At 50.3% G+C, this 21953-nt stretch overlaps 2 protein-coding genes across 2 annotated transcripts; both read right to left on the reverse strand.

Moving 5' to 3' along the window:
• Positions 1-186: 186 nt before the first annotated feature.
• Positions 187-2675, reverse strand: COXFA4L2 (cytochrome c oxidase hypoxia associated subunit FA4L2). The gene is made up of 4 exons (XM_020990100.2): positions 2406-2675; positions 1774-1862; positions 682-742; positions 187-406 (listed from the first exon to the last, which is right to left on the reverse strand). Exons 1-4 carry the CDS (start codon positions 2460-2462, stop codon positions 350-352), a joined length of 264 nt encoding a protein of 87 aa, XP_020845759.1. The 5' UTR covers positions 2463-2675; the 3' UTR covers positions 187-349.
• A 9000-nt stretch (positions 2676-11675) lies between these two features.
• On the reverse strand, positions 11676-21036 carry STAC3 (SH3 and cysteine rich domain 3). Its single transcript, XM_020990101.2, has 11 exons — positions 17843-21036; positions 17296-17566; positions 16945-17042; positions 16635-16710; positions 16065-16156; positions 13737-13803; positions 13500-13549; positions 13089-13174; positions 12835-12886; positions 12555-12692; positions 11676-12389 (listed from the first exon to the last, which is right to left on the reverse strand). Exons 1-11 carry the CDS (start codon positions 17939-17941, stop codon positions 12291-12293), a joined length of 1128 nt encoding a protein of 375 aa, XP_020845760.1. The 5' UTR covers positions 17942-21036; the 3' UTR covers positions 11676-12290.
• Positions 21037-21953: the final 917 nt, after the last annotated feature.

The raw sequence follows: 21953 nt of genomic DNA on the forward strand, positions 1-21953 counted from the left end.
CTGTGTCAGAGGTGCTTCCGCTGTCCGGAACATCGGGGATGGGAAGACCAGTCCCCAGAGCGTGGGAACCTAGGTCTGCAGCAGTGAGGAGCACTGACATTGAAGTGTTACCGATGGACTTGAGAAGCCAGGCCCAGGCAGGAAGAACCCCAGACGCCGAACCCGTACACCGAGTCTTAGACGTCGGACTTTGGTGATGGTGTTTATTGGCGTCCACACACCCAGTCTCCTGCCCGTCTCCCCTCGGCCCAGCTCCACCCGGTCACAGGCACTGGACCTCAGTCCCCCTACAAGAACACTTCACCTTCACACACGCATACACACACACCCCTCCTAGAGGCCTCCCACTTCAGAAGTCCGGCCGATCCTTCTTCAGTTTCTTGTAATCCATGGAGACTGCGAGGAACTGCAGGAAGCAGGAGGGGTGGAAAAGAAGGGTGTTCACCCTGGGCCACGCCAACCTGTCCCCTAGGTCTAACCCCCAACTTTATGGAAAGGGGCCCTGGGACCCCAGCTCCAAGGGTAAAAGGAGGAAGGTACCAGAGAGTATTGGGGATGCCAGTTGTGAACGCTGAAACTCCAAGTCTGGAGAGTATGAAGCGACAGGGTAGTTCCGGGAGGTTGGAAGGGAGGTTGTGGGTGAGGGGCAAGGGACTCAGGATGGGGAGAGGTGGGTGTTACCTTGTACTGGTCATTGGGGCTCAGGCGATTCCAAGGTTCTGGGTTATTTTTTCTGTCCCAGCTGAAGAAGGCGGGGCGGGGAAGAAGGGGCTGGGTAAATAAAGGGTCCCTTCTTCGGAAGCCCTGACTCCTTCTCCCTCTCTTTGCCATAGGGTCCCCCCCTCCCAGGGGCTCGAGTGAGGGAAGGGCTGTTTTCCCTGACAGAGACAGATCTACGGGGGTGGGAGGTTGGGGGAGGGGCACAACATTAGAAGAAGCTGACGGGACGGGCGACAGGCAGCCTGTCACCACTGTCAGCGTGGGGCTGGTAGCTGACAGCTCAGCCCGACGGCCTCCCCCTCCTCCTTCTAGCTCGGGGATACCTCTCCAAGCCCTTCACTTTCCGAGTTTCGCAAAACAGAGCAGGGCTGGGGCGGAGGGGCGGGGGATGGGGAAGGCGGGGAGGTAATATTGATAGAAAGAGGCGGGGGGGGGGGTAGTAGCCGTGGCCAAATTGGGGGTGGGCTGGCGCAGGAGGAGGATGTTATGGGTACTGGGGAGATATGGTTGAGAATTTAGGGGAAGCATAATGAGGATTTAAAGGGCAGCCTTGAAGGCTGTCTGGAGGGGTGTCCAGGGCCTGGGGCACAAGGGTAGGAAACCGAAGACTGCGAGTTGCGGCTGGGGCCAGGAAACTGACTGGATCTGCCCCCTTGCTTGCTTCTCGGAGTGAGGGAGGGTCCCATCCCCCGCGGCGGCAATTCAGCTGCCAGCCCTTACGCCGGGCCGCGGGCAGAGTGGCGTCGCCATGGCAACCGGGTAGGGAGCTCAGCTCGGTCACCCGGACCACCTGAGCTGGGCCCAAGGCTTGTGTCTGCTGAAGTGGGCGGGGGAAGGGCGCAGGGAGAGCCAGGTTCGAGCCCTACAGTCTGACGACAGTGGGTGGGTTGGGATATCCAAAGGCAAGTCCAGTTCAGAGAACCTCGCAGCTGGCTGCTTCCCTCAATACCTCCATCTTCCCCAGCGACTTCTTTCTCCCTCTTTCGGCCCCATTTCCCAGTCCAAACCCAAGCCTTCTGGGTGGCGTCCCTGTTAGTTCCCTTAGGCCCTTACCTGACGTCTGGGCTGCGTAAGGCGAGTCTAAGCAGGTAAAGTGCAGCGCTGCCCATCCCCAGGCCAATGAAGCTGATTAGCGGAATGAGCTGGCGTGGGGAAGTTGGAGAAGGATGAGAGCGTCAATCGGGGAGTTGTTTAGAAGTCGACTCTTTCCTCTCACCGAATCGGGCCCCTCATTCTTGTCTCCGAGGTTCCCTCAACTTCTCGCTACAACCCTCCCCCCCCCCATCTCCCAACCTCCGAAGGGCGCATTTCACAGGAAAGGGTTAGTCTGGCCTCTCCAGCCTTCTCATTCATAAGAGGACGTGAGGGACCTGGAGGGTCCATTTTCAGATTCCTTCTCTAGATCCCTTGGTTCCGAACTTGTCCTAGCCCTTCGGGATCCTCCTACCCCAACCGGATTGCTCGTTTCCCTTGTCAGCATAGGCCCATTTCCTACAAACCTAGTTAAGCTATAGCAAGGGAGAGGAGAAAGGGGTGGGGAGAGACAGAGGATAGAAGAAACTAGGAAGAGGGACAGTTACTAAAAGACAGTGAGGATAGCAGGGTAAGAACTTGGAGAATATTGAGGTAGAGGGCAGGGATGGGGAACTAGAAATACGGGGGCCCAGAGAGGGAATGGGACTCACTCCGGGGTTTCTCTTGATCTGCCGGATGAAACGGTCCCAAAATTTGGTTCCTAACATGTTGACTTTGTATTCTCCCGTCTTCTCCTCCTTCTCCTCCTCCTCCTCTTCCACTTACACTCTTTTTCTCCTCCTGGGTTACCACTCTCCCCCACCCCATTTGCCCAGGGCTCTGGGAGGGGTCAACTCAGCCCAGCCCCGAGTTTGCCTCCACCTCTTCCACTTCGCCTCCTCTCTCCTCCAGCGGCGGAACTGGGAAAAGACTTGGAAAAGGGTTTAGGGGGCTGGCGTTGGGAATGGGATGCCACCTCCCACACTTCCCAGTACAGGAATACACCCTTGCCCAATTCAGCCTGAGCCCAGGACGCTCAAATTTTGAGCAATATGGTAATAACCTTCGTGAACCCCCTCCCCCAACGTACACGCAGAGCGCCAAAGTATTTTTGAGAATTGGGGCTTGGAAGAAGTTGAGGAGGATGTGGAGCAGGAAATCCCTATTTTTGAGCCAGGAAAACCGAAAGAAGGAGGTCAAATTGGGGCAGAGTAGATGAGTTGAGGGTAGGATACAGGAATTTCTGTCTCCCAGGCAGCTCCAGCTTTGGACCCGTTCAAAGATCAGGGGTTCTTAACCTTTTTTGTATTATGTACCCCTTTGACAATCGATTGAAACCCATTCATCCCTTCTCAGAATAAGGTTGTTTTTTCAAAATCCATGACTGAAGGAAACACAAAATCAGTTAAATTTGGTGAAAATAAAGATGTAATTGTTTTCCCATCCAAGTATGTGACTCCATAAAATCTATCCAAGACTCCTTGGGGGTCCACGGACCCCAGGTTAAGAATCTTTTTGGGGGGCAGCTAGGTGGTGCAGTGGATAGAGCACCGGCCCTGGATTCAGGAGGACCTGAGTTCAAATCCGGTCTCAGACACATAACACTTATTAGCTGTGTGACCCTGGGCAAGTCACTTAACCCCATTGCCTAGCCAAAATAAAATAAAATAAAATCATCTTTTTGGGAGAGGTGGTCCTGTGGATCTGTAGGAGCCAAGAGTTGGCCCAGTATTGCTCATAATTGAAGCCTCCTCCCAAGAATAATTGGCAGGGGGTGTAGGTCCTATGACGGGGCCCAGGATATCTGCAACAGGGCCCAGAGATCTGGGAGTCTGGGGAAAGAGAGAATTAGAAGTGTCTGTGGCTTTGAAGGGCTTAGAGTTAAAGGCTGGGGCCCTGTGATGGTTTGATGAGACTCATAGATCACACCTCTCCCCACTGCCATCCCAGAACTCCCCTTCTTAGCTCCCATTGGATCAGACTTGGGATCAAAGCCAGGGGCACAGGGATGGGAACCACCCCCACACACACATTTATTAAACTAATTGCTCAGCAACATTGCCACCGGAGACATGATAGGGAGACAGAAGGGCAAAATCTCCCCCTCCCAATCCTCTCCCCTCTCCTAAAAACCTAGGCTACAGGTGGTGGGACCAGTTTGGGAGGTCTAGCAGTAGGGATGGGGAAGCTCTTGTTTTGGAATGAGACCCAGAAAGTATGGAAAACCCCCCAACACACACACACATACACACACACACACACACACGTTGGGACCAGGACCATTCCAGGTGAGAGAAGTCTGATTCAGGAGAATCACACTCAAATTCTACTTTGGGCTCATGGATCTGGATTCTCACACAGATTTGAAATCCAGCTGGATTTATAGGTTCATATTCAGTTTAGGGATCATTTCTTGGTCAGAAACAGCCCTCTCCCCAACATCAGGGGTGTTGGAATGAAGACTAGGGAACCAATGGAGCCATCAGGGGAAGTATATTATCTACTCTCTTCGATCTTGTGAAGATGAGAGGGAGAAGGGAATGGGAAAAGGGGGGGAGGAAGAAGGGGGAGGGGAGGAAGAAGGGGGAGAGAAGGAGAAGGGAGAAGGGGCAAGTCACTCTAACAGAGAAAGAGGGAAAGAGAGAGGGAAAACAAAGCAAACAGAGAAGAGAGAGAACAGGGGAAAGAGAGTAGAATGACAGAATTTACACTAGTGGTGGGGGAGTAGACACAAGCATAGAGGAAAACGGACAAGAACAGACCCAAAAAGAGTCAGAGACACCTGAAAACAAGAGCTTTGTCTGCAGGCACCTGTAGGTGAGCGTCCTGGTGGGAGAAGGTGTTTCTGAGGTGAGTGTGAGGGAGAGACTCTCTTCACTCCAGTCTCTACCGTTTGGATCGCTTTTGTTAGAAGTGGCCCTTCCCCCCACTGCCCTGAGACTTGGAAGCAGATGCTGCAAGCCGGAGTCAAGCTAGGGAAAGGTGTACATTGTACACCTCAGTCTGGGTAGGTTGATTGTTGGGGGACATTCAGAGGCACACTGCTAGGTTCCCTCACTGGAAAATGGTCCCTGTGCCTGCCCCCTAATGCTGTGAAGCCAGTGATCACACTCTCAGTGGTTGACAATGAATTCTTTAATAATCCCTTTTCCTTTGGGACTTCTACCCTCCAGACCCCCAGCAGTCCACCAGTGTCTACTTCTCCTCAGCCCATGCCACCTGCAACTCTACTGACTACTTCCTTCCTCTCGCCCCCCTCACTCCCCCCTTCTTGTCAATGACAGCAGCTAGGCTACTAGGTAATTAGGCTGAGGGGTCCGGTTCTCTCAGCCGCTCCGAGGATAATGAGATAAAATGTCAGAGACACAGAGAACAAAGAGATGAGAGAGGGGGGGGGGAGAGAGAGAGAGAAGAGAGAGAGAGAGAGAGAGAGAGAGAGAGAGAGAGAGAGAGAGAGAGAGAGAGAGGGAGAAGGAGAGAGAGAGGGAGAGAGGGAGAGAGGGAGAAGGAGAGAGAGAGGGAGAGGGAGGGAGAGGGAGAAGGAGAGAGAGAGGGAGAGGGAGGGAGAGGGAGAGGGAGAGAGACAGGGAGAGGGAGAGGGAGAGGGAGAGAGAGAGAGAGAGAGAGAGAGAGAGGGAGAGAGAGAGAATGAATATTGCTTTCTATCTTGGCGTCTGTCTTTTTTCCTCCTCTGATCCTAGTCTCCTTATGTAGTCAGGATAAGGGGTGGAGTTGAGCGTCACACTTCATCCAACGGCCTCTCAGATCAGATGCCACTGCCCAGTCCCCCTAGTCCCTGCTCTCCTTCACTCCCACGTCCTCCTTTCCCTCCCTCTCCCTACCCCCAACCCCTATGTCTGAGAAGAAAAAAAAATCAAACAGCCTATTCTTGCCTCTGCCACAGCTGGACTGCACATCTGGCTCTGGTATATCCCACAGCTGGGGAAACGGAGGGGGTGCTAAGGTGGGGGAAAGAAAGAGGGTGACCCCAGAATGTGGACCTCATCTTCTCCCTCACCCATCACAGAAAAGGGACTTAGAAAAAAGGAAGAAAAAACACTAGACAAAGGGACTGTGTTAAGCATCTGAGGGCGGAAGATCACCACTTATTCTAATTCAGGGGCAGAATATGTTGACACCAGAAGGATCCAGTCTATCCAAGTCTCTCTTCCTGCTTCCTGTTTCTCAGTTGTTGAGTTTGAGGAGCCTTTAACCACTTTTTTTCTCTCTAGCTCTGGATCTTGCTTTCCTCTACTCTTTACATCCTTCCTGGCCTTCCCTCTCTCCTGCCATGTTCCTTCCTGGTCACTCGTCGTCCCTGAACTAGAAGGTCCTTTACATCTCTGCAACCATTTTCCCTCAGGTTCTTTACCTCTTTTCTCCCCCCCCCATGCTTTCTGATTTGCTTTGCTTATCTCTCTAGCTCTACCTTCCCCCCTCCCCATATTTGTCTTTGTCTCTCCTTGCCTGGGGCCCTTTTCTCTTTCTCTTCTCTTGGTCTCTTTCTACTCCTCTCTGGGCTTCTGTCACCTCTGTCTCCAGCTATCTGCCACTTCCTTGACTTTTCTTTGTCTCTTCCTGCCCCTTTCTTCCTCTCTTCAATATTTTCTGTCTGTCTCTGTTGTGTGTTTCAATTTCTTTCCCCTTTTATTCTTGTCTCTGACCCCAGGTCTTTCTCTTTCTCTGGCCCCAGGGCTAACAGCTCCTCCTCCCCCTAGTTCCAGCATTGGGGGCGCAGGTTGCCAACTCAGAGACAGGACTCAGGTCCTAAGGAGTCATTAGTTGTGGATTAGCTGGGGAAACTTGGGTGGGGGGCTGTGCTCCCACGACTCAATCTGCCTAATTAGTGCTCATTGGGGATGCTGTAATCCAACCAGTCCTCCCTGCTGCATATTAAAATGAGTTAGGCCCAGTGGGGAAGTCCTGAGGATACTGGTCCACATGCAGTGTGGGTCCCCACGCCAGGCTTTAGGTCCCAGCCGCTCAGTATTAGGAGAGTCTGTGAAGAGCAAAGCCTCAGAGCTCCACCTGCTGGGCAAGGTGGAAGTTGCCCTCCAGGGCGTTCCCAGATACAGAAAAGGGCCTTTCCAAGAGGTTCAGGGGCTAAAAGTTCTTGTCAAGGACAAGAACAAAGCCACTTCAGCTCAGTCACCCACCCCTATTCGTTTGGTGGGGGGAGGTAAGGGAGTGTGTGTGTGTGTGTGTGTGTGTGTGTGTGTGTGTGTGTGTGTGTGCGTGCGCGCGCGCCTTGGGTCTGGAGTGGTAATAATGGGAATGCACTCAAGGGCTGCCCTGGCAGATCTCCAGAGCATTGAGGAGGTAAGGCTTAGAAGTTGGGGATCCCTGGGCAGTTGGGCCCAGTGGCTAACGCTGAATACCAGCTCTGGAGAGTTCTGCCAAACTAGTTGGTAGGGAGAAAAGGTGGCTGGGCAGGAGCATGTTGGGAGTGGATAGCAGGGTGGCATTCACCTCCCCCACTTTCATCTATGCCGCCCCCTCCTTCAACTCCTCCCTCTAGGGCGCTATCCAAGGTCCTGGCATTTTGCTCCAAAACCTTCACCTTCAAGTCCTCTAACCAACTTGATCTTACCTTTCCTGTCTCTGCCCATCTATCTCTGCCTCTCTTTCCCTCCCACCCTACCCCCCAATTCCGACATTAGGATCCCGATGTTGCAACACTCCCAAGAACATCCCTGGAGCCTTATTCCCCATTTCCCTTCCTCTTTTCAGCTCCTGTATGGTCTCAGTTTTCCCCGATGCAGCTGTAGGGAGGAGATGGTGTCCAGGAAGGAAGACAAATCAGCATCTGCTCGGGAGCTGCTCTTCCCCCCACCCCCTCCCGCCGTCCCCCTCTCCCTGACCCCCCTCTCCCGCTATTAAGGGAGCTGGGTCCCGAGGCTCCGAGATGTGCATTATTGCATCAGCCAGACAGGAGCGGAGACGGAGAGCGAGAGAGACAAAGACATCCGCACCATCTGTTTATGCAAAGCGCTCTCCCGCTGCGGGACCCAGGCATCCCGGCCCACGGTCCCAGCCCTCCTCCCCTTCGGCTCAGGGCATGAGGTCGTGAGCTCTATTCCCCCAGCCCTTGCTCCCCCTTCCCCACACAGCACGTCTTTGATCCCCCCAACTCCTTGGCTCCCCCTCCTGCGCCCCTGGTGAGGGGTGTGGGGGTGGGGGGGTGTCGGTGGTGATGGGGATTTGTTGATGTGATTGGAGCGGACGCGGCTGTTTCTTCAATAATGGATGGAGATGATGGAGGCAGCGGAGCCAGGAGCCAGGCCGGGAGAGGAGAGAGGAATAGAAATGGGGAAGAGGAGGAAATAGGAGGGGGCGAGATACACACCCGTCACTTTGTCACACGGACACATACAGCGCGTCTCACACCCAGGCACACGCCCACGCACTGTCACCAAGACACAAACACACCCCGAATCTCTCATACACACAGGCTCACACGACACATCGAGACAGATAGACAAAAGGATAAACACAAAGACACACACACACAGTCACAGCCAGACACGAAGACGCATCCTCAGGCACAGTGTCCGTCAGTCTTTCCCTCAGTTCCCCAGTCCAACCCTTCTCAGACGGACAGGCAAGCAGGCTGAGGGGGGGCAGGCTGGGGCTCTCAGGGGATCGTGGCCTCGTTAGTGGTGTAATGAGGTCGTGGTGACACAAGGTGCCTCCGGCTGTTGACTCAACAGCTTCCTGCAGCCCCAGTTTAGCTCAGAGCTCCTGGGGGTACTGGAGGGCCGAAGCCACATTATGAGCTTCCCCTTACTGGAGGGGCCCCGGGGCTTCAGCCTCTTGAGTTTCCCTCCCTCTCTTCGGGAGTCCCCCCTCTCTGGACAGTAAGTGAGGAGGGAGTAAGTTCACTGAGTGATCTCCCAGGGGTGGGAATAGGGCTTATCTTCAGAGAACACAGAGTGGTGGCTGCCATCCCTAATGCAAATTGGGGAATGTCTGCAGGAACCCCTGGGTCCCTTCTGTGCCGCATCTCCATACCACCACCCCTCCACAGCAGGACTTGTAGGGGAGCTGTATCAATATGCAAATTGGGTTTATGCAAACGAAAAGGAACCACCAGAGAGATTTAGGGAAAGGCCCAGTATCCTTGGCCCAGCGTGAAGTAGGAGGCAAGAATTGGGGAGCCAGCCCAGTAAGTGCTAATCTAAGCGAGAGACGCATAGCAATACCAAGGGAGGAAGGGCCCCAGGTCAAGCCCTAACACCTCTTCCTAGTTTCCAACACTCCTGCTCAGCTGCCTAACTTCACCAAGTCTCACTTTTCCTTTTTCTTGTGTGAGGGGTTGGGGGAATAGGGAAATTGGAGCTCAGGATTAGAATTATGGAATGTCAGAGCTGGAAGAGATTTTAGAGGTCAGCTAGTTTGACCCCTTAATTTCGAAACTAAAGAAACAGCTACAAAGTGTCATCCAAACCTGCTCAACTGAGTAGTAAGGTTGGAATTTGAATTCAGGTGTCCTGACTCCTAATTCCAGTGCCCTTTCCACCTTGGCAAGACTCATTCTTTGTTTAGCTTAGGAGAGAGGGTGGGACCCAGCTGGCTTCTAGTCCCATCAAGGGCCTAGCAGACAGTCTGCCCACCCTAACCCCAGCCTGTTTTCAATTCAGTCCACTTTCTGGGCTAGACTTCTTGACCTTTGCTGAAGGCCGAATCATTCATCATAGCTACAAAGGAGGAGGTGTTCTGGGAGGTTCTGGTTCACACTAGCTCCACCCGTCCCTTCCTCACATGCTCTTCCTGGTGGCTCCTCCGGGAGGCTGCTTTCGCATTCTGATCCTGGAGCCCCAGGGGGCTGCGACCTGGCAAGAAGAGTCTGGTTGCGATTTGGGGTCAATGTACTGTGTAACCGGGTAAGGGGGATGCGGGTACATACTACCACTTTCCTCGTTTCTGCAGCTGACCTCGATGACCTTACCCCCCCAAAAATACACAAGCACACTCCCACTCCAAGCCCCACCCCGCCTCCCAATCTGTATCCTCTGTAGCCCCTCCCCTCCGCCTCTCGGGCCCTTTGCTTAATTTCCTATTAACTGCTGATAAATCCAATTAAACCTCCGCTCTAATTAGGGACAGCTGCCGGCTCCGAGAGGGGAGCGCAATCTCCCCCCCCCACTCCCGTGTGTGTGTAAGCGGGGCAGGGGTGTGGAGTGGAGAACAGCAGCCCTCCCGGGTTTCCCGACCCCCCAGCATCGCAGCAAATGAGCCGGCAAATTGGTTTCGCTTCAGCGTTGGAAGGGGGAGACATCTCTCCCCCCACCCCATTCTCCAGGACTTCCCTCCGGTCTGCTCTGACTCCCACAATTTATTCTTCGCAGACATAGGGACAAGAGTTTGTATGGAGGAGGGGGTTGGGAGAAGCAGTGGCCGACCCGATGTCATTTCTACTTCCCACGCCTTCTCCCAGCGCAGAAGTGAATCCTGATAACGGACTCGGAGTATCCCCCTGGGTAGCGGACGCAGTGGGAAGGAAAACAGCAGAAGAGGGCTGGACTGCAGAACTTCATCTTGGGAGGCTAGACTTCTCAGAGGCCCCCTCCAGCCTCATTATCCTGACTTAAGAGATTAGGGTGGGGAGAGGCCTTTCTCAAGACGTTTGTCCTTGGGTCTTTTCCCTCAAGTGTGTGCGGATGAGTTAGGTGCAGAGGGCTGTAAGAAACTGGCGCCCAGACTCCAGTGCCTACCCTCACGGTCTTTTCCCACTTTCATTTAGAGATGGGAAGGGGTCTCCCTAAATATGTCCCAGGGTCCTCTCCTCCTCCAGCCCAGCTGAGCCTCCTCCTTCCCCGCCTTCCGTGCCATCAGCAGCAGATGGTGCCCAGGCTCTCGCTGCCAACTTTGCCAAGCGGTGCCAACCTCAGGCCTAACAGAGGCTGGGCAGAAAAAGTGTCTCAGGCAGACCCACACCTTTCTTCTTAGGACTGAGACTTCTCCCTCACCATACTCTGAAGCCTACCTCAGTATTCTCTCTCCAGCCATTCCTAGCCCCAAATTAAAATTACTGTCCCTTTATACTCTCCCTCCTCTTACCTTCTCAGTCCCTGCCACCTGCCGCTGTGACCCGGCCTGGCGTATTTGCATATTTGCATATGTAAATCACAACATTTGCATACACCACACCACAGGAGAGGGGCTCGGACTAGGAGTGCACACGCGCGCACGCACTCAGACACACACACACACACATTCTCTCACCTCTCTGTCCCTCTCCCGGAAGCTTTCGGGGTAGGGAGCAGGAGGCCCCCACTCCCAAATCCGCCCTCCATCTGCCCCCAGCCAAGCTCCGTTCTCCTCTCAGGACGCACGTTGCTGTTGCTATGGAAACAGCACCCCCCCTTACACACATACACACTCACACTCACCCGTGGTTTCTGCACAGTATGTCTCCCTCTCCACCCCCCACACGTACGTACGTACACACCCACACACACACTCACTCTCACTCTCGCCTTCTGAGATCTTCTACCTCCCCCTGGCGGCCTCTCCTGGGCCTTAGCCCCGACTGACCTAAGGAGCCGGGCGGACCCTGAACGCCACCCCGCTAGTGTGTCTCTGAAACCCCTAAATCGCACGGCCCGGGACCCTTTCCCCCTTCGCTGGTGAAACACAGCGGTCCTGCTCCCCGACCCCGTGGCCTCCTTGGTTCTAGGGGAGCGGGTTACTTAGCTACAACACCCCCAATCCCCTACACTCCTTCCCAATTAAAAAAAAAAAGCATGATGCATTCACTCATGCGGCCAACTCTGAGGCATTATTTAACTTTTTAATCTCCTGCTGGACTGGACTGCCTGGGAGGGCAGAGACCCTGCCTGATGCTTCTCTTTATTCCCTACCCAGTCACCTAGGAGAGAGCTAGGATATAGTAGCTGTCCAGCTACTATAATTCTCAAATTTATTTTTTAAGCTGCCAGTTCAAATTTTTGAAAATTGTTTTTAATTCATTGTTTTTACAACAACTTCATTTCTGAATAGATTCCTATCCCCCCTTTCAGGCAAGTCTTGCCTTGTAACAAAGATTTAAAAAAGAGAAAAAAGATCCTAAATTTAAAGAAACAAATGTTTTCCAACCCTTTTCCCACAAAACTTTAATGAGCTAAGGGCTCTGCCTACAACTTAGTCTCCTGGGCTCCCCCCTCCCCACCTATGAAGACCTAAAGGAGGCCTTTCCTACTCCTTCCCAAGATCAATGGTCAGTGTGTAAGTTCAGGGAAGAAGCAGGGAGAGTGTTCTCTTGAGGGGCAGGTGTTCCTGCATGCCCAGTACTGCAAGTCTCACACTAGGGAGGTGAGTTTAAGGGGGAACCAGCCCTCTTAGAATATAACCCCAGCTAGAACTGAGCTGCCCTAACTGCCACTCCTCCCCACAATTCAGCCCAAAGTGGAGTAAGAAAGTGTTGTCTCCTAAAGAGAATGTAAGCTCCTTGAGGGCAGGGATTGTTTTGTTTTTGTCTTTGTAAATCACACAGTGCCTGGTACATAGTAGGCACTGAATAATATGATCCTGGATTGATTGGGGCACCTGCACCCCTAAATTTCCTCTAGGAAGTCAGTGGGAAATAGCCCCACCTTTCGACCAGTGTAGACTTTGACATAGCCACCAGCTTCGTCCCCTTTCTGCACCACAATCTGGAAGAGGGACAGAGAAGGGGATTAGGATTTGGGATTAGGAACAGAACAAGATACTTCAGGAGTCAGGATTCCCAGGGATTCCCAAATTGGAAGGGTTCTGGGCTAACAGGCAACTGTCGGAGAAAGGATAGGATGGTAGTAGTTGGGTTAAGGGAGGGTCACCTGGTCCTTCTTGAGTGTTATCTGCCCAATTTCACGGTTTCCCACAAAGGATCGAGTCACCCGGTGCACACGTTCACCAGCCCTGACTCGGATGATGAAGTTTTGGGGAAAAAATCCAATCTTCTCCCCGATTTTGCCCTGAGGAGAAGGATAAGAAGCAGTGGGAAAAGGGGTAGATGGGTCAGATCCTGATCTATAACCCCTGGAAGTAGGCAAGAGACAGAAGGTAAAACAGCCCCACCCTACATAACTCTAGCCCAGTCTCTGTCCCCTCTCTCACCCGCCACCACTCCTCATTAGAATCATCGATGACTGTGATCTTCTCTCCAGGTCTAGAATAGACCAGAAAAGATTGTTAAGATAATGGACTTTTCCACTTATATACACAGCACCCAAAAAGACATTCTTTTGTCCTCCATCCCAAAAGCTACACCTTGCAGGTTTGGGATGATGACTGAATTCCACCCCTGAGCTCCCCCTCCTCCCTTGCATATAAATATCTACTGTTTCCTCTCTCCCCTCCTCTGCCCTCACGGGAAGTCCAGATCATCCTTTTCCAAAGCCTTGAACCGATAGAGGGCCACAAAGTAGTGAGACTGCTGGAATCCAGGCTGCTTGTTCTGGGGAGCACAGGACAGAAGGATGTAATGAATTTCAATCCTATTGAATCCAGGGCTATTTTAATACAAATGATAAGGACTCCAAACCAGGGATATCCCCCAACAAAGCTGTTAACATTTTAACTTATCACAAAACCTCCAGTCTTGGAGTTATGTATGTCAGAGAGTGGGGGCAGGATGTAAGTGGGGATAATTAGGGAATGTCATCATCAGAGCCAGTGGAGTATGGACTAATCATTATGGATGAGGTGGGAGGAATGAGGGGTAAGAGAGCACTTAGGAAGAGAGCAGGACTAGTTGAGAAGAGATGGAGAAAAATCCTTACTTTATCCTCAGCTGTCTTTTTGTCAGTCTTCTTGTCTCCCTCTGTATTTCCTGAAGTTGGGGACAGACATCTTGAGTCCAGGAGAGCATCATCCTTTCAACTTTATTGCTAACTTAAGTGTCTCTTCCAACTCTGCTTGGCTGCCCCTTTTCTTACCTACAGTACCAACAACCTGGTCCAAGCTATTACACCATCCCTGCTCAAACCCAACCCTATGGGAGGCAGGGTTTTACTCACCAGCCTGGGGTTTTCCTTCCTCAGTTTTAGGGGCTTCTGGCTCCTCCTCCATCATGGCTGCTAGGGGCTAAAGAAAGAAAGCCCCAGAGTTAAGGAGTGTATGAAGGGAGTCCTTAAGGAGTGTATGAAGGGAGATCTTTCCCTTCGTCCTTAACCTAAAACCCAGGTTTGGGGAGAAATTGAGAGGTCATCCAGTGCAATGTCCTATGCAATGCAGAAATCTCTACACCCTCGACAGGATATTCAATCTCTCCTTTAATATTTCCAATCACAAGGTTATTTTGTGAGGGCAGCCCATTCAAATGTGGACTGCTTCTAACTGTTGAAAAGTTTTTCCTACTAATGAGCCAAAATCTCCTTCCCTGCAACTCCCTAAGACAGAGAACATACATTCTAATTTACAGATCTAATCACATCACTCCCGTGAGCAAGTCTTTTTCTGCCTATTTGCTTGCATGTTTGTTTGCTCCCTAGTATAGAAATGTTAGCTTCTGGAGGGCAGGGACCGTGTCATCTTCCATTTTTGTATCCCCAGTAGACATTGGGCTTTTGGCACTCATTAACAAACATGAGATGAACTAAAGTTGCTATTGCTGCTCCTGTTCCACTCTCCAAAGCTGACCAAGGGCCATGCCTGGGAGGAACTAGGTCAGACGGCCGGGGTGAAGATGAAGGCTGTGCGCACAGCCTTCATCTTCACCCTGGCCATTTGTGCCCTGCCTCTGAGCAAATAACCTCCCTTTCCACCTCTTTCTCCGAGAACTGTAATCAAATCATTACCACCATAGCCTCTGGAAAGGGTGTTATCTGCCTGCCCTGTTGTTCTATTAACCATCTTTGTGACTTCCAGAACCATAACTCCCTTCCCTGACCCCTACCCCCCTAAATGTGTTGTCTCCCTAATTAGAATATAAACTACTTGAGTGCAGGGACTGTCTCAATTTTATATTGCACTTAGCACAATGCCTGACACATAGTAAATACTTAACAAATGCTTTTCATTCATTCACAATTCTAGTTCTGTCTTTTGGAACTAGGTAGAACAAGTCCATCTTCCATAGGACAGTCCCTTGAACATCTGAAGACAATGATTATACTTCAATTAATTAGGCCTTGTCCTTTCTAAACAATTGCTCCTCATATGAAATGGCTTCAAGTCCCCTTAATAATAACAGCAGCTAGCATTTATATAGTACTTTAAGGTCTGCAAAGGGCTTTACATGTTAACACATTTTATCCTCAAAACAACCCTGTGAGGTAGGTGCTATTATTAACCCCATTTTACAGAAGAGGAAACTGAGCCTGGGAGGGTAAGTAATTTCCCCAGGGTCACAGTGTCTGAGCCAGGATTTGACCTCTGGCCTACCAGGTCCAATTCACTGCACCACCTAACTTCCACTTGACAAAATGTGCACTTGGCTTATCTAGGCTCTAATAAAAAAAATCTCTTCTTTTATGGTCTCTCCTTTTCTGTGGAACCTTCGAATGAGGCAAAATAGGAAAGGAATAGGACCAAGGTAATATAAAAGAAGTAACCCAAGGTACATTTATTCCTATTTGTTTCATCTTGTTAGTTTCTGCCTATCTTTTCAGTTCTAAAAGATGTTTTTAAATCGTAATTCTGTCAGCTAGCATATTAGTTATCTGTCCCTAATTCATGTCATACACAAACTTGATAAACAAGTTATACAGGGCAAGGCCTAAGACAGAGCACCTGGGCACTTCAGAGTATGCTTTTTAGAGCATTCAGCAATGCTCTGCTGAAGTCAAGGCACAACTAACATTTTCCTGATCTATTGGTCCAGTGACTTTATCGGAAAGTGAAACAAGGTTAGTTTAGCAGCAATGAATTTCCCTTTTCTTAAAAGCATCCTACCTGATAACCTCACCATAATGCCCAACTACTGTCGTCTTTCCCCCAACTGGAGTCCCAGAGGTGGTTCTAGTCCCCTAGGGAAGTTCTAAGGGATAATCTGGAGAATCTAGAATAGCTTGCTGCACAGTCAGGAAAATCTGAGGTCAAATGTGACCTCCGGAACTTACTTAGCTATGTGACCCTGGCAAGTCTCTTAACCTTTGCCTGCCTTTGTTTCTTCATCTTTAAAACTGGGGTAGTAACACTATCATCTACCTTCCAGGGATGCTGTGGGGATAAAATGAGATTTATAAAGGGTTTTGCAAACCTTAAAGCACTATAGAAATGCTAGCTGTTATTTTTATTATTAGGTGTTCCTGGGAATGATGATATTCTGAAGGACAATCTTGGGAGGTCTCAAGGTCTCTTGGGGAGGTGGGGTTTCAATTATGAAAGGGGCATAAGGGGCTCACATTCTTCTTGTCTGCTTGTCCCTTCTTCCGCTCTTTGTTTGCCATGATCACTCCAGTTCGAAGTGTTTCAAAAACAGGGTCATTTCGGTTGGCTAGGAGTACAGGGGGCATAGGAAAGAAAAGGAAACATTACTGATGTTAAGGAAGGACTTATTGGAAAAGAGGGTCCTCTTTTGTAGAAGACAGCAGGATTGAGTGGATACAGATGGGGAAGAACAAGGTCTGAGAATCTAAGGGGGGGGTGGAGATGAGAAGCCTTACTTTCTATTTAGAACTCAGGGAGACAAACCTAGAAGAAACAGGGCTATTAGTCAAGATAAGTGTGAATTCCTTCCAGGAGCTTACAAGCTGGAGTGGCTAAAAATTTCAAGATGAGAATAAAACCAGGGTATCTAGAATTCCGGCACCAAGAGACTTCAAAGTCTTAAGTTTCAGTTTCCCAAGTCAGAAGTGGTACAGTCATGGTGACCAAGAGGCTTCCAGACTGCAGAAAACAATCAATCCCTGGCCTATTTCCCTCAATCACACTACTGCAACCCAGCTGGGGTTGGAGGAGTGAAAGGAACTTACAGAGGAGGTCCTTGACACAAGCATACTGCTGGTCACTATAAAGTGGAGAACTGTAGGCGCGTCGGAAACCAGGGGGCTGTGGGTGAGACAGGAAGGTGACTGAGACAAAGAGACTGGACCCAAGAGCCCCATTTCTCCAACTGGGAGCCTTCCTCCTTTATTGAGGGAGATCCTGTCCTGTAAGAGTAGAACTGGGGAAGCAGGTACCAAGGAACAACTGGGGATAACTCCTAAAGTATTCATCCAGGGCACAGCTATTCTCAACACCCCCCACCCCCACCCCACCCCTGTGTTCCCAGACCTAACTCACTATCTTGCCAAAGCATCTCTGCATCTCCACAAAGGACTGGCAGTGTTCATGGATACTGGTTTTGCAGTTCTTGCATCGTAGCCCAAATTTGTTGTTAACTTGGTAGAGGGAAAGAACACTTGGGTAAGATCACGAAACCTTGTTCTACTCCTCTGCGGCCAGAATCACCCCATTCCCTAGTGACTCTTCTCTCATTTTTTAGATCACCTATCCAGGCTGCTCTACTACATCCGTCGACAGTCCCCACTTCCATCTAAATTTGTGCAGTACTGATCTGTCTCTCCCAGTCCCTTCAATCCACAGTCCCATGATGCTCTACACATCCCACCTCCCTCCATTTTCCAGACTCACGAACAATCATTCTGGCACAGACATCACAGAATTTGGGCTTCTTGAAGAAATGATCTTTGAACTTGTGGGGCTTGTCATTGACAGGCTTAGGGGGTTCAGGGGGTGGCTCCTTCTCTTCCTCCTCTTCTTCCTCTTCTTCTTCCTCATAGATGTAGTAGATGGGTCCCCCTTGAGCCCCTACTGCTTCCCCATTGGCCTGGGGCTCAGGGGGGAGCTCCATCTCCTTTCTTTCTACAGTCTCCTTCCTGAATAATTGCTTCAGCCTTTGTAGCTAGAGAGGAGCAGAGGGAAGATTCAGGCAACAGCTCCACTTTGTTAGGCTAAAACCACCTGGGAAACGTTCTGGGTCAAGGGAAAGGATATTCCCTAGAGGGATGAGGGAGAGTGTGGGGAGCGGGGGGTAGGGTGGGGGGACAGGGACGACTGTACCTTAAATAAATTACATGTTAACTGAGAGGGGCCCCACAACCCCTGGCTCTGTAGCCATCAATTCAGGTACTCTTCCCAAAAGGCTGTAAAGTGCCCTGTGTCAGAGGCTTAGACTCACCCCACTCTTTGGTGTTTCTGCTGTGAAGGATTTGGGAGAATCCAGAACCTCTTTTTCTGTCATCCTGCAAGATCGGGGTTCCCACTGTAGACTCTTCATCCTTCCTTGCCTCCCCTCCCCCCTCCCTTTCTTACTTCTAGGGACTCACCTTATAGGGTAGGACAAATAGAGCTTTGGGAAGAGAACTGCAGGTCTCTTAAGCTGAGAGACACACAAAGAGGGTCTCTATCCCCCTCTTCCAGAATGAGAGACTAAACAAGGAGACTCCATAAAAGGGCCCAGCCTGGGAGATGACTAAGGTAGGCCTACAGAAGATGGCCTACACAAAGACTATCCTCATTCCCTTGCAGAAGTTCCATCAAGCCAGACCTCTCATTTTGGGGTGGGTTGGAGATTCCTAGAGGCTTTCTCTTTTCTTCAAGGTTACAGGCAGTAATATATGACCCCATGTAACCTCTCCCTCCTCCCGAAAACTCACTTTGGAGTAGAGAGGTAGAGGACTCCAGTTCCTCTCATCTCTCTAAGCCTGGGAGTGGGAGTGGGTTTTTAACACTACCTCCAGGGCAGGCCCTGTCCCAGCCTGCCTTGGGGGTTGGCTATTTTTAAGTTTTCAATGTAATATGACCTCCCTTCTCTACTACTCTATTCCCCAGACATTAACTCCCCAACCTCTTTCCTGATCCCGACCCTTTCTTCAGGGAAAGAAATGACGGGAACACCCCAAACTACTGAACAGCCAAGTGAGGCAAATGGGAGAGGTGAACTGACTGAGGGGTGTGGGAGCCCAAGCAGCCAATGTCTGATAACTAGTAGGAAAAGGCAACTTACGTTTGGGATTCCCTACGTAGGTCCACAGTGGAGGAAAGAGGATGCCAGGTTAGGAGGCTTTGTGGTGGTGTTGGATGGGAATGGAAAAAGAAGGCTCTGTCCTCTTGCCTGGGGGGCTTTATACCCCCAAAATACCCTTGTTGCTCACGTCTCCCCAGCTGGCGTGTGCAGACCTAGCCTCTCCCTGCAGCGTCACAGCTTAAGTGACAGGGCTAGAGGAGAGTGGACAGCTGAGCAACACAGCTGACACAGAGAAATTGGAAACTAAAAGGCCTGGGGCAGTGTTGGACCCTGCCCTCCCTCTCCCAAATCTCTTTAGCCACAACTGGCTGAGATAACAGCTGGCCCTATCCCCACCCCTTCACCTATGTTCAGTATAGTAGTAGCTAAACAGTTACAGGGCAATCCACTCATATTTTGTGCCCCTTTATGGGGGATTTTGGAAGGCTGACTGTAGTAAAGAAAGGCTACAATGTGCCCCTCCTCTACTTTGAAAACTAAATACTACCCTCATTACCAGTCTATTCCAGACCCACCCCAGCCATAGGCTGCTGGCTTCAACTCCACCTATTCACATTATCCTTCCCCAATATTTGTAGGACACCTACATTTTAAATATATCAAGTGTGGTTTTTTGTGTCTTTACGAACACTTCAGGCAGGTGTAATTCTAGGCTGAGAACTGGGGAGACGGATAGAGAAAGACAATTCAAGTTCTGCAGGATTACTTCTCCACCAGACATGGCTGCTTCCTCATCCCTGGTGAGGGGAAGGGGACAGCTTACCTGTCTTGCAAAGAATCGGACAATCTAATATGGTCCCTATTTCTTGAATCATCTCTGGACATTCTACTCAGCTTCCCACCCCAACTATGCTGTCAGGGAGACCGAATATGATTGGCTCACTGAAAGTGGTCTGGGATCTATATGTAGAAAAGGAACTAAGAATATCAACAACCCACTGACCAGACAAAAACAGTGGGGAATAGGGGAAAGGAGGAGATGTCTACTTATTTATAACAAATAGCAATGGAGAGATGGTTTCAGCTACTTAAGAAAATGTCATCATAACCATCATAGCCTCTGTTTCCTGCCCCTCCCACCATGTGAGTCAAGAAGACCGCCCTCCCATTCCCTCTCTCTCTGATAATTCTCAACATCCTGATTCCCCCTCCCCCACACTGGAATGCCCCAGAAGGTGGACTTAACAAATATGGCCAATTTGTACCTGAAATGAATTTCACAGGATCATAGGGTAACAGATTTCTAAAACTGGAAGAGACCTGAAAGGTCGTCTAGTTTGACCTCTTCATTTTACAGATGAGGTCATGGATACCAAGAAACCTTATGACTTGCCCAAGGTCATCCAGGCAGTAACAGAGCTAGCAGAGCTGGGACTCTAACCCAGGGCCTCTGACTTCAAGTCCAGGGCTCTTTCCACTGCACCGAGCCATCCTTCTTCTATTAGTTTGGGTACAGCTTGATGAGGAGATACTCCTACCACAGCAGAGAACGAGTTGTTAAGGACAACATATTGCCTCACCAATTCCAACATATCGAAGACCCTCTAACAGCTGGATTAGACTGGAGGAGGGGTCAGGAAAAAACCCAATTGAGAAGTTACCCAGCCCCAAGTGAAATTGCTGACTTAACATATGCTCAAGCCCATTCATTTCTACTCCCTCCTACATGGTATCCAGTCCAAGATCACCAATAAGCTTCTGAGCAGTGAGGTTTTGTATAGGATGGACTTGAAGGTGGATCTACTTCTAGGCATCTGGGTTCTTAGACATCTTAGAACCGAGGGCAACCTGAGGAGAGTGATATTTACTGAGAGGCACAAGGGCCAAAAGAGGGGTACCTGGGGATATAGCATAGGGCTAATTCATTAATTATGACTTTTCTATCTCCTGTATGTAGGAAAGGGGATGCTGAGACTATCCTGGCTGATTGAGGGAGTCAAAATACTGCAGGTTCTGCAAATGCAGCTTTTATTGCAGGGAACACGTACTCTCCTATTACCTGCCAGCACAGAATTAAAAAAGACCTCAGAGGGAAAGTGATAGATGGGGGCTGGGCCAGAAACTCAGCTTTGTTCACGTCCTCACTCCATACCTGCCCTATCGGGGCTTGAAGCCGAAGGTTCAGCCACCTACAGGAACAGGTGGAGGATTGAGGGGAGACTGAAAGAGGGTGGCAGGACTACACACATTTGGAAGGCAGCCCCACTCCACTCTATCCCAAATCCTTCCCTGCAACCCCCTCCCAAGGGCAGTAACAGAGAAACCAGGACTAATGTCCAGTGACAGATGATTTTTTTTTTATATTTAAAAACAAAACAAAAATAAAATAAAATACCCCCCAAACAACCCCCAAACAAACAAAAAACACCCAGATTAAATAACATTTACAGTGAACATACCCAGTAAACATCTGTATGTGCAATTAAATACTGTGTTACTGCCGCAGGAACCTCAAACAAACAATATACAAGTGTTGGGGGGGGGCTGGGGTGGATAGAGGAGGGGTAGGTACAGGTTTTAACTCATGGGATAGGGAAGACAAGATGCAGGAAAGTGAAAGGAGGGGAGTAATCAATTTTTTTTCTTCTTAATTCTGTCCATATAAATATATTCATAAAGACCAAAAATAGGAAGAGGAGATAGGGTGGCAGGAGAAAGGGAGGAATGGAGAAGTGTAGGACCAAAAAATGAAAGAAATGCATTGGGGACCAAGATGGGGAAAAAGAGATGTCCAAAAAAGGAGAGAGAGGATTGGAGGGAGAGGAAGGCAGAGAGGAGAGAAGCCAACCAGAGAAAGAGAGGGAAAAGGTGGCAAAGAAAACTGCAGACTGAGTCCAGTGCGTGTGTGTGTGTGTGTGTGTGTGTGTGTGTGTGTGTGTGTGTGTGTGTGTGTGTGTGTACACCCTGTCTCAATGTCTCTATGGTCTCAGTCTCCATTTCTATATCTCCTCTCCCTAGTTTCATGTATGTTTCATGTCTGGATCAGCATCTCTGTGCTTTTTCTGTTTCCCTTGCCCATGCCACCCTGCCCCCCGTGGTGCTGGCCTCTTTCTCTCCTCTGCCTATGAGGGGCTGACCCGCTCCAGGATCCTCAGGTCCTAGTTCTTTTTGGCCACTCGAAGTTTGAAGTGACTCACAGAGTTGTTGAGGCGGAGGGAGGCATTCTGGGCCACCAGGGGCTGGGGAACACAGCCACGATGGTGTATAAGGCAGCGAGGTCTGTGTGCCGGCCATTCTCAGCAGTCCCGTTGTTGTCCCCCCC

The sequence above is a fragment of the Phascolarctos cinereus genome, unplaced genomic scaffold, assembly GCF_003287225.1.
Source record: "Phascolarctos cinereus isolate Bilbo 61053 unplaced genomic scaffold, phaCin_HiC Scaffold_1;HRSCAF=81, whole genome shotgun sequence".
Classification (NCBI taxonomy): domain Eukaryota; kingdom Metazoa; phylum Chordata; class Mammalia; order Diprotodontia; family Phascolarctidae; genus Phascolarctos; species Phascolarctos cinereus.

Bases quoted from the DNA above. Each gene is read 5' to 3' on its own strand.
- COXFA4L2 (XM_020990100.2), bottom strand. From the start codon at position 2,462: ATGTTAGGAACCAAATTTTGGGACCGTTTCATCCGGCAGATCAAGAGA. The intron at 1,863-2,405 runs GTGAGTCCCATT...TCCCCACGCCAG, and splicing joins AGATCAAGAGAAACCCCGGA to CTCATTCCGCTAATCAGCTT. The intron at 743-1,773 runs GTAAGGGCCTAA...CGCCTTCTTCAG, and splicing joins TTACGCAGCCCAGACGTCAG to CTGGGACAGAAAAAATAACC.
- STAC3 (XM_020990101.2), bottom strand. From the start codon at position 17,941: ATGAAGAGTCTACAGTGGGAACCCCGATCTTGCAGGATGACAGAAAAA. The intron at 17,043-17,295 runs GTGAGTCTGGAA...CCCTCTACCAAG, and splicing joins CTGTGCCAGAATGATTGTTC to TTAACAACAAATTTGGGCTA. The intron at 13,175-13,499 runs GTAAGGATTTTT...TGTGCTCCCCAG, and splicing joins AAAAGACAGCTGAGGATAAA to AACAAGCAGCCTGGATTCCA.